Raw genomic sequence first — 20,768 nt, forward strand, 5'->3', positions numbered from 1 at the left:
CCTTCTTCGGGTGCCCCCATGGCAAACCACTTTGCATGGGGCACGCTCCCAAGTCCCACTGCCGGGTTCATTGACAGACAGCAGGACTTGCCCCGCCCCGTGCTCCTGTGTCACGGGATTTGATTGACAGCAGAAGGAGCCAATGGCTCGAGCTGCTATCAATCTATCCAATGACGACAGACAGCGGCTGGAGCCGCTGGGCTCGTGCAGATCGCTAGAACAGAAAGGCTCAGGTAAGTCGGGGGGGGGGGGGGTTCTTTCTGGGGGCAGTCACAGCAAAGGTGGTTTTTCACCTTAAGGCATAGAATGCAATAAGGTGAAAAACCTTGAGACTTTACCATCCCTTTAGGGCTAGGCTTACGCATGTGCACCTAAAATTTTCCCTTTTTTTTTTTAAAACACTCCCCATCTAAAGCCATGGGCCAAAAACCCACCATGCTGCACCAAAGTAGTGCCTGCACCTTATTTCCAAGTTGCATGGAAACATGCTGCATAGTTTGAAAATGGGCCTGTCTTGTGCACGGTTTCACAACAAATCACTAGGTGTGAATGAGGACCAAGTAATCCTTTCTATTTAGCACATTCTCTCATTGAAGTGTTTGGATTATGTTTAAAGAAGAAACATTGAGAAGGGCAGCGGGTGAGCCAGAAAATGTTTTCAGATGTCATAGGAAATGAGGCATCCTCGGCATCCATTTAGATATGCATGATTCTTTCTCATCCATGCAGGCCTGTAGTAAATGTGCCCAGGGACCCTGCACTTGTTTTATTTATTACAGGTAATTATATAGTGCCATATTCTGTACATTCACATCAGTTCCTGTGCTCAAGGAGCTTACAATCTAAGGTCCCCAACTCACATTCCTACATACACATACTAGGGCCAAATTAGACAGGATCCAATGAAACTACCAGCACGTCTTTGGAGTGTGGGAGAAAACCAGAGTACCCAGAGGAAACCCACGCATGCATAGGGAAAACATGTCAATTCCAGGCAGGTATTTCTGTGGTTGGGATATGAACCGATTACCCTAGTGCTGCTAGGCAGAAGTGCTAACCACTTAGCCACTGTTTTGTCTATAATGGGATACTTTGACATAACAGGTGGGGGTGTTGATTAGCAAGATTGATGATCCCATCACAGCACCCAAAATAAAGCAACAGAGAAGAGCAAGGCAAGGGGTTAAATGTCTACGTTTGTCTAGATACATGGAAGGAGTCCAGTTATGGTAAAAGTACAATTTCAGGAGACAAGAAAAAGTCAGAGAACTGCTAATACCAACCTAGAAACTCCACCCAAGTTTAATGTCAGAAAACCATAACATAATCACTATTCTACTGCGATAAACACATTTGCCATTGATTGGTACTTCTTAAGTAGCAGAAAGCCTAGACAACCAGCCATGGGATCTCAGCTAAAGGAGAACTCTAAATGGGGTTGGTACAGTTCCCCACTACCCAGAAGAGCTATGCACCAACAGGGTATCGGGGGCCAGCAGGCAATACTGAGAAGGTAGAAGCAGGTACCTGGTATAATACCTCTGGTACTACGTTTTTTAATTTTGTTGTTAGTACAGAGTTAAGTTTTAGTCAAACCTATTCTTTTGTTTTCATTTTCACTTGTTTTTTCTTGAGTAGGAAAGGGCTAAAACAGCTTTGGTTTTAGTTGCTGTCTGAAATTAGCAGATAGGGAGATTTCCCATCAGTTCCTAATCTGGTAAAACAAAGATGAAAACCTGACAGAGGTTCTAACCCTTCCACACTCTGCAGAACAAGTCCTTATTGTTGATATGTCCACAATAGACATATTCTCCTCCCTTCTAAAGAGACACAGGCAGCAATAAAAACCTGACAAAATGAGGAAGAAGGTCTAGTGCCTGTTTGTACCAATAACAGTCAACTGATGAAGCCTCACCATAACCTCCATAAACTTCCAGTTAATTGTAAACATTTTTGGAAGACAGAGAATTAAACCCTTTTACCACCTCATCTCAGGACCCCAATGGTGAGATCTATGTACTCGGGTTGCCTGCTCTGTACTCCTACTATGAATGACATTTTCTCCAACTCCCTGCTGGATATTTAATCTATACTACGGAGAACGCAAAGGGAGAATAGAGAACACCCAACGGTAGGTCGGAGGCGAGCCAGACACTACAAATAGGGGATATCACGGACGTTCCCAAGGGCCATAGGATGTCACTTAGTCCATAAGATTCCATCTATAACCAAAACACTTTTGCTCGGATTTGGCCCTTTAAGTGGTCTTTCAAAGGATATAGAAGAACAAGAAATATATCCAAACAATGTCAAAGTCAAGGCACTGAAAAAAAATTACAAATGTTTAAACAAATGTGGGTCAAGTACAAGCGACGTCCTCTCCAACACCCTGACCTAATGACAGGATGAGTTTATCTCAAGTACATGCATCTGTGTGTGTCAACGCTCCTGTTCTCCAGCCTGATTCAGCAATCCCACGCTATCTGCAGTGCATCCATTTCACTACGACGTCGGAGAAGTAAAAGTGAAGGTCACCTGTGTTTGGCCCCCTCACAGGCTGTTAGACATGTTGGGTACTGACCTGATTGTTCCAGGCACAGTAGAGATTGCAGAGAAGGTTCCAATTGGGGCTGAGCACACAGTCGAATATCCCGAATTGGGCCATGCCAGCTTAGGACGCAGTGTGCATCTCTGACTCAGCTTGCCATGTATTAGATAACAGGAGAGCAATGCAGAGTGCAGAATCAAAATGAAAAGTCCTTCCTCTCCCTCTGGCTCCGTCCACTCAGCACATTGCCAGCAGCAGCAAACACAAAGCTTTACCAATCAGTGAGCACAGATCAGGTAGCAGCAGTGAAGTCCCAGCTCTGGTGTGAGTAGAAGATAAAAAGGAATCTAAAGTCTTAAAGCCCACCAGCCCCCCGTCCACCAAGCCTGACCACTAATCCCAAAAATGATGAACATACACAGGGAAAATATCCAGAAATTTTAAGAAGCTTTTGCAGCAGCAGAGTGCTGTGCTATGTTAGCCATAGACAAAACAGAAGTTTAGATTTAGGGGGATACAGTTTATTGGCTGATTATATAGATCAGCCTCTCAACATTTTCAATACAGAGGAACCCTTAAAATAACAAACTTTCTGGTCTCAGGGGACCCCTGTTAAAAATGACTATATCTACAACTCATGATACATTAGTGTGATGATCACTGGGAAGAATGCTCCTTACACTCGTGGTCATTGGGAAGAATTACCCCCTTACTGATAGCTAAAAAGATCAATGGTGTCAGTGGGAACTTATCTGAGACACAGAAATTGCTCAAGGAACTCCTTACAACCTCCGGAGGGACCCTAGATTTTCAAGGAACCCTGATATAGATTGGAGTGTAACCGTTGAGGCACCCTGTCCTCGAATTCAGGCAATTCAATGGCCACTTCTTTAGGCAATACTACCTGGAAAAGACAAAGTGCCTCAACAGTTGCACTGCAATCTATCCAGGGGTTTCTCAACAAGGGTTCCATAAAACTCTATGGTCCCTCCAGAGGTTGCCAAGGGGTTCCTCGAGCAATGAACAATTTCTTCCTCACAGACAAGCTCTCACTGACACCGTTGATCTTTTTAGCTATCTGTAAGGGGGTAATTCTTCCCAATTACACGTGAAAGGGGCATTCTTCCCACTGACCATCACACTAATGTATCCTGAGTTGTAGATACACAGTATATTCATTTTAGAAGGGTTCCCTGAGACCAGAAATTTATTTCAAGAGGTTCATTGGTGTTGAAAAGATTAAGAAAGGCCGATTTATATAGTTAGCCAGTAAACTGTATCACCCTAAACCCAAAAATCAAATGATTGGATCAAGGCAACCTACCAGCAGCAGGATATAAAAATCTGTTGGTGGGTTGTTGCCTTATTCAATTAGAATGTTACCAAGCCAGGGGTTGACTCCAATCAGGCTCCACCTATAACTAACTTCTAAGCAGAGTAACCCTTTAAACGGAAGCACACGTTCCATATGTCTCAAAAAATATCGGCTCACTTTTAAAGTGGTTGTAAACCCTTACAAATATACAGAGAACTGACTGGCCTCTGGTGATACAGAAGAAACAAATCCTCACACATAGGTTGTACCTGTTTATCTGTAGCTCTCTTTTCTACAGCCATCTCAAAATCCCTCCAAAGTCCAGCATTTACACAGCATTTCTGAGCTTGGGAAGGCAGGGGGCTGGGATCAGATGTTAAACTGCACAGCATACAGCAGGGCACTTAGTGTAATCTGAGACCTGAGTGGAGGGAAAAGACCTCCGCACACCTATGGCTGTCAATCACCTGCTGTGTGCTGCAGAGGTGGGGCTGAGCCTCTCCTGAGAACATATGGTGTGCGCATAGATGCAGACAGTATAGGAATGAGAGGAGACAAATCGTACTAGGTGCTTTGGATTGAGGCAAGTACGCACTTTAGAAGATATGCTTTGTTCATTTTTCATTTTAACCACTTTAAAACAGGACTAATTGCCCCCACAATTTTGCACGAAGTTTTCCACTCTGGAAGTAGAATAGTTATATCAGTGTGTTAAACAATAAACCTCCGAAAAAGAAGAGGTGTTGCCCATACTTATTCATATACCTCAATTTTCTAATCAGCATTATAAAACATACAGCAATGCCTGCACTTCTCCTTGGCTTCAGTTTTACTACAGGAGCTCCAAACATGGCTGGTATTCTTCTTTGTACATTCAATTAATGGGAAAAAATGTCTGTCCCTGAATTAAGCACTCTTCTACAATACATAGCGTTAAATCCTGAAAATCCAAGTATATTACAAGGTACCATATAGTTTGACGTATACTATCGCCTTTGGTTTCAAATTTATTGGCCTAGTAAAAGGGAGATATTTATTAACATAAACCATAGTGGGTTATGAAGCATGTAGAACATGTTTTATTGCCGTGTAAATCTTAGCATATTAGTCTTTTAAGGACTTTTAATTTATTGTTGGTCACTTGTATACATACACATTATCCAAGGACAGATGTGTAGGACTGGGAGGCAGATAACATCAGGCTGCTAGAGGCATCCCCTGTACACCCCTGTGCTGTTCATGACAGCAAGAAAATGGTTTTTGCACATGATGGTGAATGCTCCCTTTAGAAAATATTTTTTTTAAGTCAAATTTCGCTTTAAAGTCAGAATTGGGTCTATTTCTTCATTAGATCATATTATATATCATATTATAAAAGGATAAGCTGACTGGAACCCAACTGTCATTAAATGGGGCACATAAGAGGGCCAGGAGAGGGGTAGGATACATCAGGTAAAATGGATGCAGCTCCTCTCAAATTGAGTCTCGAGATCCTAGTACACTAATAAAAAACACAAGAGGGCGCCTCTATCTAGGTGTAGCAATTTATTAAAAATAAGCATAAAAAAAACCAACAAAAATGCAATAAAAAAAAATAATAAGAGTACATTTTTATTGTCTTATGCTCTTTTAATAAATCGCTACACTTAGATTTTTTTTAATTATAAAACTATGCAGATTTTAGTCCATCAGAAACTTTAGAAACTGCACATATGCGTAAAAAAATAAGTAAATATAAGCACAAAAGTACTTATCCTACCAGTTTACATGCAATGCAGTCGAACAAGTACCCCAATATATTCTGTAGACTGTGGTGTCCTAAACCCCCCACCGATGACACCATAGTGGACTTCAGCCTGGTCATGTCCAGACCCAATGCTTGCAAAAAATTCCTTAGTTCATGCCAGCATCCCACCTTTCTCTCCATGTTACGATAGAAGCGCAGTCTGTATAATTGCAGTTTGTGAACCTGTTCCTAGTGTAACAATATGGGGAGGACTATCACATATATTACCACAGCTGCTTATTTCGTGGCTCCTCCAAAGCTGGAATGGTCACCTAAAAATGTAATGATACCTTGGGTGCTTGTACAGCATTACAAAAGCTTGTTCTGGACATGTATGTACATACCAACACTTGGTTATGTAAGCTTACCCAATGGGGCCTGTGGGAGAAATTATTAGAAGGGTACCACGTTCCCAGTCATGTGACTGGTACCAGTTTCGGGGGGGGGGGGGGCTACATGCTGGCTGGATACAAAGAGCATTCAGGATCCGTATTTTAGCCAGTATCCGGCAAGGTCTCAGGAGCCAATAAACCTTCAATTATGTCTTTGGAATGTGGAAGGAAAAAAAAAAATCAGGTTACCTGGAAAAAGGGCTACAGACAGACGCCTTCCATTGCAATCAGCAGGGAATCTGTCTCCTGATCTCCTGCTGACTGGATGACAGGTCCATGTCGGCTCAGTTTCTGCAGAGCAGACACAGACAGATCCCACTCTGCTCTATAGGTGGCCGGGAGTAAACGGTCTGCTGTTTACTTCCAACTACCTCCGATCTGGTACACCCAGAAGAGGACGCAGTCCGTTAAAACCCACCGGTCCATAGGATCACATGGACCTTCCAATCAGGTCCACCTGAAAAGCGGACACTAGCAGGCCTGTTCAGATTGCCCATGTGAAAGGGGCTGAAATCCACACAAGAACATGAAGAACATGCAAACTCCATGCAGACAGTGTGCCAACCAGGATTTGGATTGGGGATCCCAGTGTTGCAAGGCAGACGATTTAAGCCACTTGCAACATTAAGAATGGTGCAGTGTGAGGTCTCTAGGACTGTGTACTGAGCTGCTTATCTAAACCCTGAGCAAATTCCCTTTAATAATGCCCATAAGTAGCCATTTTCTTTCTGGAGCTAAACAGTCATCTCAAAGCTGACCCTCTCCTATTCATAGAACATTCACTTAAACCAGCTTCCTTCTCCTAAACTGGCAGAAACAGAGGTTAATACCGTTCTATATGCCGCCCTCCACTTCCAGGGATTGCTCCTACATTTCAAGGGCAAATCGTGCCACAAGATTCTGCATGTACACAGACCTGTCAGCGGCACAAGGAGAAAAAAACTTTAGCTGTAAGGAACATAAAGCTGGACTCCATGGACTTATAAGTATGTAAAAAAACTATTAGAGGGAATGTCGATGAACCTAGGTAGGGTGAAGATCCTCCAAAAATAACAACTGGTAAAAATTTGTTTTTACACTCTTATCGGCTTTCCAACCTCATAACTTAGCTAAACAGCGGTTCTCCTGCGCCGGATCACGTACCTAGTACGTGATTCAGCACTTCCGGGTAGGGGGCGTGCCAGGACTGTGCTGTGATTAGACACAGCACAAGCCAATCAGCGGGTGCCAGGCAATGGATGTTTGTCAGTACCCACTGATTGGCATGGAGAGACACAGAACAGAGCTCTGCCTATGTAAACAAGCAGGGATGTGATGGATAAAATCCATCAGATCCCTTAGTAAAAACAGCACACACCGTACACAAAACAAAATGGCTAGGCACATTGAACCCTTTAAATCACCCTAGATGTCTAACCCCTTCCCAGCCAGTGTCATTAGTACAGCATTTTTAGCACTGATCACTGTATTAGTGTCACTGGTTCAAAAAGTGTCAAAAAAGTGTCTGCCGCAATAATCGCAGTCCCGCTATAAGTTGCTGATCGCCACCATTACTAGTATAAAAAAAAGGAAAAAAATCCAGTATATATCCCATATGCTATAACGTTTGCGCAAACCAATCATTGTACGCTTATCGGGAAATTTTTGTTACCAAAAATATGTAATAGAATACATTTTGGTATAAATTTATGAAGATATTTGATTTTTTTACATTTTTTTTATTGGATATGTTTTATAGCAAAAAGTAAAATAATTTTTTGAAAAAAAAAAAAAAAGTGTTGTTTTTGTTTATAGTGCAAAAGATGTAACAAATTCCACCAAAGCAAAGTTTTATTTGTGGGGGGGGGGTGGGGCGAATGACAAATTTCATTTAGGTACATTGTTGCATGACTGCGCAATTGTCAGTTAAAGTAATGCAGTGTCATATCGCAAAAATTGGCCTGGTCATGAAGGGAGGTAAATCTTTTGGAGGTCAAGTGGTTAACTCAGCAAATCCCACTCATGAATGAGGAAAATCGGCTCAAGCTTGATATCCAGATCATTCAAACCCTCCCCTGATGTACACCAGGAGTATATATGCAATATGTGACACCTAGCGCCTAATACTCCCGCAGCACATCGTACCTAGGTGATGGAAGGCTGCTGGACTGTGCGGCTTTTACACTTAAGCCTGAAATGCAATCTCACATGTCACTAATGTTTACAGTCTTAGATCACAGTTCCAAGCTGGTGTTTGAGGATTGCTGCCATAAAACACATAAGGGCCTGATAGAAAAGAAACAAAAAAACTGAAAGAAATTAAACTGAAGTTGTTGCCAACAGTTACAAATTTGAAATTTAAAATGAGAAATCCTAACAATAAATGATGAATGTGATTGGTCACTAGTGGCCAAACATCTGCTCCAGTTTCCTTTTTTCTAGCATATTATAAATAGCCCCCCATTAGTCACATATCACAGAAGAGAAGCTGAGCCGGCTGTAACCCATGTGTTACAATGTGTATGAAGGAGACATTGAAGAGAGAGAGTGGGCAAGTAACATCTTGAACTCCCGTCAAACATTCCAGGAGCCGCACAATGATAGCATAGCTACAAACCATACTCCAGAAGAAGGTATAGTTACAGAGGGCACCCTTATTCCAAATAAAGAATATTTCACAGCAACGGGACAAAGATCTGATTACAATATCTACATCTCTTTGCATTTCTAAACAAAACACTATCAAAGCGGTATTAAACCCAAAAGCAAATGTTTATTATATTGGTGCGATGGCTGCATTAGTTTTCTTATTTCGGTTTTCTTTCTTTTATCCTCATGACCCTGTCAGTATGTTTAACAGAACAAGCTGTCCTGCAGATTAATAAGTAAGAAAGGGTTTCCGCGCTCACGGACTCAGGTTTGCAGCCTCCCCTTAGACACACCCCCTGGGGGGTGAGTTATATTGGTAGAAAAATTAAGGATAGGGGTAAGTGGCGCTACCTATATTGGGGTGCCTAATTGAATTTATTACTCTGTGCTAATATGTGCAAATCAAGAAAACACCACTCAGCAGGGAAACCTTTAGTTAGTGAGTGTGCTCCTAAAAAATAATAAAATAAATGGACCGTGCTAGTGTATTTAAGCCAAAAAGATGCTCATATATATAACTGAGGTGTTGTTACCTTCCAAACCAGTGCAATGTATAATAGAATCAGATATATAACACACACACCCACCTATTGCATGAAGAGGAATCTAACCAGTAGGAATCCCCCCTGCAAGTGGTGTGGTAACAAAAAATCATTGATCAATACGTACAAGGTGATAACTCATATAAATCCAGAACACATATTGAACCCCTCTCCCATCCAGAATCCAGAGAGAGATGTGATGAGAGGTGTTAAAGATCTTAGATTAGTTCACCATATGTTATAGACAAAATACAAAATGTAAATAAATAAAAGTCTAAAAATTTGAAAAAAAAGTCTGTGAAAAAATCTGAAAACACACATATAAAATATAGTTCCAGCAAAAAAATTGTTGTATAAATGTTCCAGCAACGTTCTTATGATTAGTGACTTTCGTGAGAAAAAAACAGCTGATATCCAGTGACTTGCGGTGCTCCCCCTCAAGGATCCCCACTCACCAGCTCCCTACACCCCTACAGGGGTAATAGGCTTGTAGTACCATCCTAGATTCCAGTAAGGCTGTCCCTGGGTGCTCCCGCTCCAGATGTAATAACCCGTCCGTGGTATGGTCATCCACATAGGAAAGAAACAGGGCTCCCGTAGTGTATTACGTTTTAAAATTACTTTATTAAAAAATTAACCCAAACATCAGGCTAAATAAAATAAAATAAAAATAACTAAAAAGTCCAGGCCCCTTATGAAAAGGAAGCCAAAAAAAAAAAAAATCACACTGCGTATAGGTGGCATGCACGGAGAGAGCTCGTGGATCCCAAACCATCAGTTGAGCGGTTCGTGGATCCCAAACCATCAGCTGTTTTGTCATCAACGTTGTCAACGTCGATGACGAAATGCGTAAGGCGGAGCTACGCAATTATGTCACACGCGGAAGTCGGAAGAGAGTGTGGAACGCAGCTGAGGCGCACGCCGCTCAGCTGATGGTTTGGGATCCACGAGCTCTCTCCATGCATGCCACCTATACGCAGTGTGATTTTTTTGGCTTCCTTTTCATAAGGGGCCTGGACTTTTTAGTTATTTTTATTTTATTTTATTTAGCCTGATGTTTGGGTTAATTTTTTAATAAAGTAATTTTAAAACGTAATACACTACGGGAGCCCTGTTTCTTTCCTATGTGGATGACCATACCACGGACAGGTTATTACATCTGGAGTGGGAGCACCCAGGGACAGCCTTACTGGAATCTAGGACGCTACTTCACGGCCTGGTACTACATGCCTATTACCCCTGTAGGGGTGTAGGGAGCTGGTGAGTGGGGATCCTTGAGGGGGAGCACCGCAAGTCACTGGATATCAGCTGTTTTTTTCTCACGAAAGTCACTAATCATAAGAACGTTGCTGGAACACTTCCTGTTTCTTGTCTGGTAAAAAGCCTAGGCTTATGACATCATGTACAGCTCGCTCTCTCTCTCACTCTCGTGAGAGTTTACCAGGAAGGAAGGGGGGAGGAGTCATAAGAGGGCCAATGAGAGCTGCAGAGCTGGAGGTGTGCCTCTGTGTGTCTGTGTAAATCCAGGAAGTGAACAGGCAGCAGCTTCAGCTGCCCACAGTTAAAATGGTTGCAGCCAGACTTAGTGGAGGGAGATTTCTGCAGCATATTTGGCAAGTACAGAATCACAGTATATATAAAATAATATGCAAAGTGGTTGGAGGGAAGCTTCAGAATGGCAAAGATGTTTTAAATTACAAATTATGTGAGCAGACTGCAGTTCCTCTTGAATTAACCACATGAATCTGAATGTAATACAATGCTTTTTTCTCTCCTATTGCCCAGTATGGGCCACCAAGGCCAGGCCTACTATATCAAATCAAGTCATAAAGCTTCTAAAATTAAAGCACTCCTCCACCTGAACCCTAAACTAAATAAAGCCTGATTAGAGGCCTCAACTCCTGTCCATGTGCAGGTCTGTGGATGCAGATTTTTTATAATAAATTAGGGAACTGAACACAGAATAGTTTATTATGCTATGTGCCCTTATGGACTAGAAGTATAACAATCATGATCAAGCTGGAGAATAAACAAAGCCGATAGCATATAGCTAGTAGGGATGCACCGATACTAGTATCGCTACAGATACTGAGGGTTTGCACAAGTATCTTTACTCATGCAAATGTACCGATACTTTCAGGCTCGGTTCTTTGAGCTGTCAGCGGGTCTCCCCAGTGTTAAAGAAGTCCGGTAATTGGAGCTGTCAAAAAAAAAAAGAAAAAAAAAAAGCAGCCGGCAATGTTTATTGATAACATTGCTCAGTCCTGAAACACTATTACACTGATTAGACTAAGGATAATGCACTGAGCCTTGCTCTCGCTGCGCCTTTAAGCTCACCGCATATTTGGAATTTCAGAGTACACACATTGGTAAACACGCTTTAAAAATCTCTGCGTTTATTTTTAACCATGCATATTTTAGGACATTTGCAACAATCCTTACTGATGCCACCGAGCTGATGAATCTGAGGTTCTGCAAGATGTGCAAAAAAAGTCAACACAATCTATATTCTGGTGGAATGTACATATAAGTATGGAGGGGAAGGCAATCATCAGTATAATAATATGGTTAGCACAAGATTTTCAATGATGAAGAATTTATTGCCAGCTACTGATTAATTTATAGCTCGGGGTAAATTAGGAAGAAAGGTAAACCTAAATGAAGACCTGGTTTACATAAAAGCAAATTAAGCACTGCTCCAGCCAAAACTGAAAATCCACCATAGCAATAATCACTGCTGTTCTCAATGCCTGGATTCTTGTTGGGAGTCATGACTGTAAAACATTCTCTGCTTCCAAAATAAAAATATAAGACTGTTGGACTCTTAAACCTCTGTCTGGACAGTGCTGATTGGCCCTATGCTGATCACATGCACTCTCCCAATTAAAATAAACTCTCTAGCAATACACACCAAACTGAGCATGTGCAGCTTGTCCCCTACCCTCTGTACTATCCAGAAATGTGTTGGGGACACTGGAAAAAGGTGAGGCTCTAGGAGGGAGTCATACAACGACCCTCCATTTAAACAGGGAATGCGCGCGATCATGTGCGCCCATCCCTGTTCCTTCGGTGGCGGCGTATCACGGAGACACCGCTCGCCACCGAGGGGGGTGAACAGCCATTGGGCATGGCTGTTTAACACGTGATTACAGGTGGTACCGCCCCACTTTGCACGGCTATTTTTACCAAAGATACGACCAGGCTACAAAAGGAGTAAGGGCGCATTGTGCATGTGCAGGTTTTAAATGAGGGGGAGCACTTACTCCTAGTGCTCAGCACATACAGGGGTTGATGTACTAGAGGCAAATACTGTGCACACTCTGCAAGTGCAGTTGCTTCAGATCTTAGTAAAAGAGGTAAAGCTTCCAAAGAATAGCCAATCACATGCAAACAAGAAAAAAAAAAAAAAAAAAAAAAAAAAACACAGCATTTTTGCTTGCACATGATTGGATGATCAAAGTCAGCAGAGCTTCCCCTCATTTACTAAGCTCTGGAGCAAAGTGCACAGTGCATCGGCCTTCAGTAAATCAACCTCAGTGTCCCAAATTTTGTACAGGACAGTGCTGATCTTTACTGTGGGAGTTTTCCAGGCAGATTATGGGGGTGCATCTCATGGCCTATTGGAAAGGCACACAAAATAAATCACAAATATTCCAATACTGCACAATATTATTTTTAAACACAATGGGGTCCCATGACTACGGAGTGTATTTCATTTAAAAGCGATTATAAAGAGAAAATTGTATATAAAAATAAAAAAAAAAAAAAAAACCACACGTCTATACTTACCTGCTCTGCCGTGAACCTCCTCTTCTCAGGTCCCCAGCTGGCGCTCCTGGCCCCTCCTCCCAGTCCAGTGCCCACATGGGAAGCCGCACTCGTGTGCGCTCACTTCTGAGCCCCGCTGCTGCGTCCATTGGCACAGACAGCGGAACTCGGCCCTGCCCCCTCTACTCCCTCGTCACTGGCTTGGATTGACAGCACTGGGAGCCAATGGTTCCCAGTGCCCCAGCAAAGCCAGCGAGACCCGGAAGCAGGGTGGATAAAAAAAAAAAAAAAGATTTGATTTTTATCAAATTTATTTTAATAAAATACTTTTGGAGTAAAAATATATCTAAAGATAGTTTTCTATTTAGGCTATGTTTCCACTAGTGCGACTTTTCATGCAACTTGGGACTGAAAAGTCGCATGACAAATTGTATCCCATGATTTCCAATGAGTACCGTTCATATTTGTGCGACTTCAAAGTAGTCCCTGTACTACTTTGGTCCCACTTTGATGCGACTTGAGGTCCATAGATACAGGCATTGCTTCAAATCGCGGTAAAAAATCGCGCGACTTTGGGGACGCAATAGTGGAAAAATAGCCTTAGGATACATTTATAACTTAGTTTATTTAGCATGAAATGGAGCTTAGTTATGTAGCATGAGGCTGTATATTATGCAATATTTACATTTTTGGTAAACTCACTCAATAAATCCAAGCTCTGCAAGCTGAGATAACATGCATTGCATTGATGCATTCACACAATTTCACAGTAACCATGAGATAAAAACAAAGTTCAGGTATATCCCTGTATCCCATTGTTTCGCAAATCTATGTACGCTACAAACTGTATGACTGAATCGATTCTGATATCGCTGTTTTACTAACCTGGCATCTGATTTTTCTAACTAGGAAACCTTCAATTTGTTCGCAAATAAATATTCTAACTACCAGCTAGAATGAGTCTTTACAATTAAAGAGCACCTGTCATTTCAGATCCATCATGGCAGCGCCTGTTAGCGGGCATCCACTCACCTGCTGCCGCCACGTCCCTCACCTTGTTGTGTCACTGCTGCATCACCAGCCCTCCCATTAAAGTAAATGGGACTGTCGGTGAGTCAACAGCGGGTCAGAGGAGGGACAGAGATGACAGTTTCTCTTTAAAAATTATGATTTTAATCAAGCCTTTTTACTAGAGATTTAAATCAAATCCACCTGCCTGGAAGGAAGGGGAGAGAAGAGCTGCAGACGTGCACAGCGCTGGATCGAATGAGGGCTCAGGTAAGTAAAAGGGGGATGCTGATGCCTAAACATTTTTTACCTTAATGCAAGGAATGCATTAGACTTTAGAAGCACTTCATAATAAGCCTAAACTCTTCTTTAAATTACAAGGTATGTGTTGCCCTTTCTATATACAATCAGAGATATAATCCAGAGAGTGATGTTCTCTATGTGAACTTTAGCCATGGATTGTACTCTGCAGCCTCGCACTCCATCTCCCCATCCGCACTCTTCTATCATTAGAACCATTGTGGGCAGCTCACCAAGGCAGCACAATAATAAGCCCAGCACACAGACAAGTCAGAAGTTTGAGAAAGGAAAAAAAAAAAAAAAAGAGAGCAGATGGCAAGAATAGTAATAAACTCAATAGATCTCTATTTTAGCATATTCCAGCCTGCACTGCCAAGAACAATTTATTTGTGAACTGCTGTCAGAGCCTGAATGAATGTGCTAAAAGAACACAGAGAGGAGAAAGGGAAGGAACAGAACACTCGAAGGCTTGCACCCCGCGGTGAATGCATTTTATAAAATTGTGATCCTTAAACAATAACCTGAAATTGGCCAGGAGTTTGCTAGTGTCTGAGACATTTACAAGCTGCACAAAATAAGCCGTGCTGAGCTCACCAAATGGGGGAATGTAGACCGCCACAGCCCCCCCAACTACCCAGACTAAAGGGCATGGGATATCTTCCACCAAAATATACCGAAATCAGCATTAAGACCAAAACCAAAAATTAGATAATATATATTGCAGCTTACCAATTTAGATGTGGTGGCTGCATTAGTTTGCTTTGGCCTCTGTTTTCACCTGGTGATATGACCAGTAACACACTGTATTCGTGAGCCACAACAGTGGATGAATGAGCACAGGAGGCACAGCAAACATCAGCATAGTCTGTGGGGGGGGGGGGGGGGTGGTAACTGTATTAGCACATTTAAATGCACTAACGAATTGAAGCCAGTCTTAAATGGTTTGTCTAATCCGCGTAAATGAATACATTCTGTTGGAGAGCTGTGCTTTTGAAAAACAGACCTGCTGGCTGGTTCACCAGATAAAAATAGAAGAAAGCAAGCCTAAAAAAGAAAACAAATGCAGCCATTACATCTAAGAATTGGTAAACTGCAATATAATAAAGGTTTGCTTTTGGGTTAAATACGGATTTAAGCAGCCATTTGTTGAGTGTTTATCATCTTGCCAACCACCCTATAGCAGCTTTTCTACAGGGCACCTGTGCAGGATCACATATAATAATATATATACACATATATATACACATATATAATATATATATATATATATATATATATATATATATATATATATATATATATATATATATATATATATACATACACACATACATATACACACACACACACATATATACACACACACACTATAATATATATATTGTTTCCAGGTATCTTGGGTGAGTGCGCACCGCCGGAGGCTCGCTCCTGCTATGATTCTACACTGCGGGAGCTGATCAGCGGGTCCCATTCCCACTGAATGTAAACAAGGCAGATCGCCATTATCCATAAGGAAGGTATGGATTCTGTGTTCCCTTTGATTGCCCCTGAAGTTAAATTACTTCCCAGCCATTTACTACAGTGACAGTACATATTTTTAGCACTGATCACGGAAATAAAGTCACTGGTCCACCAAAAAAAAAGTGTCAGTGTTCAATTTGTCCACTGCAATATCGCAGTCCCGCTATAAGTCGCTGATCGCCACCATTACTAGTAAAAAAATAAAATAAATAAATTCCATAAACCTATTCCATAGTTTTTAGACGCTATAACTTTTGCATAAACCAATCAATACACCCTTATTAGAGCTGCACGATTAATCGTTAAGAATCGAAATCGCGATCTTTTTCCTTTCCCGATCTTCAAAACAGCATGTCACCATGGAAAAAAAAAATAAAAATCCAGGCAGCCTGCCAAGTTTTATCACAACACTTGAAGTAGAAACAAAGTATCTTTTCGTTATTTTACCAAAGGAAAGAACTTTGCTTTTTTACATATTTTATGGGATATGTTTTATAGAAGTGAAAATTTATATATATAAATTTTTTTTTTTTTTTTTTTTTTTTTTTTTTAATTGTCAGTCATTTTTGTTTATAGCGCAAAAAAATTAAAAAGCAGCTGTGATCAAATACCAAAGAAAAGCTCTATTTGGGGGGAAAAGAAAAAACATTATTTGGCTATAATGTCGCACAACTGTACTATTGTCAGTTTAAGTAGCGCAGTATCCAATGCATATACAATAACGACAAAATAGTGACTAGGAGTCAGGCTTTGCATCCCCCCAAGCTGACCTCCCGGAATGTTCAAACAATGCCACCAATTTCATAGTCAATGCTGCTGGGAGGAAGATTTGCACTGGAGAAAAAACAGCAGGCATCACAAAATGTGGACCTTCCCAGCTGCTGGTCCTCTCTCATAGGTTCCCAAAGGCAGGAGAACTCATGGGGATGGGGGGGGGACCGGTGTTCAAGAAGATAAATGAACAGGGAAACATATCTGGTCCCCAGGGCAGGAGATTAGCTTTGCTCATAGGAGGAACCTGTGACTTGATCCTGTACACAGGCTGAATACAACACAGTGTTGATGGCATCACTACTTGTAAAAAGGTAATATCTGGGGCTGCAAAGGCATTTGTCGCACACAAAATGGATTAAAGGGATTTGTGGCTCTTAAGGAATGTAGTTGAATGAATGTTTTTGTGGAAGGAGCTCAGCTTTAACATAGGTATGTGCTGCTAGTATAAATAAAGCTCACATTGCAATAGATGGACCTTTGGTGTGTTTGTGGTCACGGTCAGCCAATCCTGCAGCAAGGATGTATTGTTAGATCTTCTGCCATAGTTAGAAAGCACAGCCCAGACCAAGAGGCTCATTCACTGCTATTTGGCTGAAATTCCAAATTTTTCGTTCAACAGGAAATCAAGATCATAGTAACACTTGTTGAACTTATAAATTACAGCCACCAACCTTAATCCAGTTATAAAATCCATTATTTGCCAATGGAGATTTAGGCCTTATGCCTACTTTTACAGCTGCAGTTTTTGGCTACAGGCATTTTTTTTCTACAGCCATTAAAGCGGAAGTAAACCCCATCGATTTAATGGCTTAAAAAAAAAAAAAACACAATTCCATTTCCGGCACATGCCGTGATTGTAATGGTCATATTGCTTGTGTCCTCAACCAAACTGTCAAACCATCCAATGGCTGGTGTCATAACTGATCACATGTGCAGTATCATGGTAGTTGAAGATTAAACAGAGGCCAAGATGGCAGCTTCCTTCGCTGAAAACGATAGGAGGATTTACTTCCACTTTAAACTCCCCAGCATGTTATCCTATGTGCCTGTGCACACACGGGCTTTTATCAGCATTTTTTTGGCAGGGGTATTTTCAGGCTGGGAAAAAAAACATAACTACTGCGTTTGAAGTGACGTTTTTCAGCTGTAAAAGCGCTTCAACTATGAAAAACACAGAGCATTTAAGCCTCAAGCTTTCGTGGGAGAAAAGTTTTGCTAAAAAAAAAAAAAAAAGCAGCAAACCGTTAATGCAAAACTCACGTTTTTTAAACGCACCATTCTACAGCCAATGCTACTGGCATTTTTAGAACATCCAGTGTGTATGAGGCCTTATTGATACACTATTGGTTCCTAGGTATGACTCAACACGCTCTCACCCAATATTACATACTATTTTATCCTAAAATCTTAAATCAGAGTTCACCAACATCCACACCCAACACAGTGATAACCAATGTGATTCTGCACAGCAAACTCTACTCAATGCACACAGACCTTGGCAGGCCATCTGACATTCCTATACACACACCTTTCCATGTCAAAAGATTTATAGGAAGCCTGCACTATGGACACCAAGGGGGTTGATTTACTAAAACTAGAGTGTGCAAAACCTGGTGCAGCTCTCCATGGTAGCCAGCTTCCAGCTTGTTCAATTAAATTGTTACTAAACCCACAACAGTAAAATCAGTCTGAATATGCAGTGAAGCATGCTTGTTATACTCACTGTAGAACCTAAGGGGTTAATCCTCTGCATTGTGTAAAAAGGCTAATGGATCCTGTCTCTCTGATCCTCCCCTTCATTTACTGTACCCAATCCATCTGCTGATCATACAGCACCTAGGGGCACTCTGCACATGCTTAGTTTGGGGGATATTGCTGTTTTTTGTATGGGAGGGTGCATGTGATCAGCACAGGGCCATTCAGCACTGTTCAGACAGTCAGGGGTCCTGCAGCCTCATAGGACAATCAGAGGAGAATAAAAATAAAAAAAAAATAAAAAACACTCCTCCTACAAGCTTTAACCAGACACTGAGAGAAGTCACAAGACTGCTATACACTGCTGATGAAAAAGGTATTTAGCAGTTTACATTTACTAAAATAATTGTATTTCCATGTCCTGTAGGAGACCAGATATAGTGAATGCAGGGTCCTGGGTTTAGTAACACTTCAAGCTTTGAACAAAAAAAAAAATAATAATCTCCAGGTCTCTGCATTCTAAATGTTCAGGAACTGATCTAGAACAAACATGCAGATTAGAAGGTAAAAATTTCTGATCAGCATATTTGTTCTGCATAAAGGATTAAAGCAGACAGTGGCAGCTGGTGGTCAATATTGTGGGGGCTGCACTCCCACTAAACCCCCCCCCCCGGCGCTCGATCGACGATCCACTCGCTAATGTCACACCTGGGTGGGCTTGAGGCTCAGTGCTCTGCGTCCCGAGAACACCCTTTTTTGAAGCCTCAGGCTCTAATCCTATGCAAAAAAAAAAAAAAAAAAAAAAAAACACCCCACATTGAAATCCATGCATCCGGGCCTTGCATGGAGATTAGGGGGGCGGCCCCTGCGCTCATAATGAGTGGGCCGTCACAGAAAGCAGGCTGTAGATGGAGAATTTTCAAACAAAAAATCGAGAAAAGTCCTAGGACAATTAGTATGAAAATTCTCAGAACATTCGATTGTCGCTCGAAAAATGTTGTTTTGCTTTTAACATTTGATTTTGTAATGAATGGACTTTACCAAATGAAAAGCACAAAATCCTGAATAGTAATATAATAATAATAATAATAATAATAATAATCTGCTAGAAACTTGTTTTCATCCTACTCAATTGAATTTTCCTGTCGCTGCGATCAAAAATGAATGTCGATTTGGCCCCACTAATGATTCGAAAAACAAACTCTTAGAACATTCTTTTTCTAAGAATTTTTGTTTCAAACTCTACCCATCTACGGCCAGCTTATGGGCCCATAACTGAGTTTTTGACTGCATGTTTACATGCTTGAATGCATTTTGCATGCATTTTGTGCTGCATTTACAGTGCATTTTTCGGCTTGGCTGTCTTGGCCGCGGTGCATTTGAATCGTGTTTGTAGCATATAACTTGCATTTGCAGTGCAGAAGAGTGCAGCATGCCAACTGCACTGCAATGATGTGAACTATACCAATATGATTATCTTGAGATTGGGCTGTCTATGCAATTGGAGACCAGTTCAAAATGCATTCATCTGCGTTCAGTGTGAAAGGGCCCCAAGACTACTGGTGTACCATGACAAGCAAACTGCCTCCAAATTCTGCAGCAGAGGTCAGAGGCGGCAGTCTGTATGTTCTCTTAGTACAGGTTTCCTTTAAACCTTTGAAAAAAAAATAGATTTGTGTTGTCATCTTTACACTGAGAACAACCAACGAGCGCTGAAAATTCCGGACTGGATGCCCCACTTTGCATCATGCAGAGAGCTCCCATTCACGAGCTATAATGCGGAAGTTAGAGAACTTACGAAACTGACAAAAGGGCATAATCTGAGCACTTGGTGGTTTTTGTAAACCAGATGTTTCCTATCAAGGTTTACCACAGCTTACAGATTTTGGTTAGACCCTAAAACGGAAACGTTATATAAAAAAGGAGAGAGAGGACAGTGCGTATTCCAAAAAAGCAAAACGGCTCGTCGCTGCTCTCTAAGAACAGGATTTAGGTATGATTAGGCCGATTTTCTAGGGAGATTTTAGCTGTTTTTACAGTAATTATGTTGTAAAGCCACAAAGCAAATGAAAATATTGTTTATAGTAGGACTATGGTATCCCATTAAAAAAATATTTAAAGCAATACTAAAGTCTTTTTTTGCTTAAACATAACAAACATGTTATACTTGCCTGCTCTGTGTAGTGGTTTTGCACAGAGCAGCCCCAATCCTCCACTTCTCAGGTCCCTCACTTCCTTCCGAGTGCCCCCATAGCAAGCAGCTTGCTATGGGGGCACCGAACCGAGACACTTTTCTGTGTCCATTCAGACATGTGGCCGCGGCTTGGCCCCATCTCTCTCTCTCCCCTCATTGGCTCACTGACTTTGACAGCAGCAAAGTTCTTTTGGCCATACTTTTCCTGTGGATCACAGGCATGTACTTCATTCTAAAGCCCACCGTCTGCTGACGTCATAGAGCCTGTCCAGGCTCTGCAGGGATCTCGACAATAAA

The 20,768-nt window shown here is 41.5% G+C and overlaps 1 protein-coding gene across 4 annotated transcripts in view; it reads right to left on the reverse strand.

Moving 5' to 3' along the window:
- The window catches only part of ARHGAP21 (Rho GTPase activating protein 21), a 266,892-nt gene that overhangs the window by 201,800 nt on the left and 44,324 nt on the right, over positions 1–20,768 (reverse strand). For 3 of the 4 annotated variants that reach the window (XM_073629778.1, XM_073629776.1, XM_073629775.1), the window contains exon 1: positions 2,582–2,733. The exons of the other annotated variant lie outside the window; for it this stretch is intronic. In XM_073629778.1, coding sequence (XP_073485879.1) covers positions 2,582–2,665 — 84 coding nt within the window. In that variant the 5' untranslated portion in view covers positions 2,666–2,733. Of the gene's footprint in view, positions 1–2,581; positions 2,734–20,768 lie in introns of those variants that run through there. 4 annotated transcript variants of the gene reach the window in all.

Source organism: Aquarana catesbeiana, linkage group LG05, assembly GCF_042186555.1.
Source record: "Aquarana catesbeiana isolate 2022-GZ linkage group LG05, ASM4218655v1, whole genome shotgun sequence".
NCBI classification, from domain to species: Eukaryota; Metazoa; Chordata; class Amphibia; order Anura; family Ranidae; genus Aquarana; species Aquarana catesbeiana.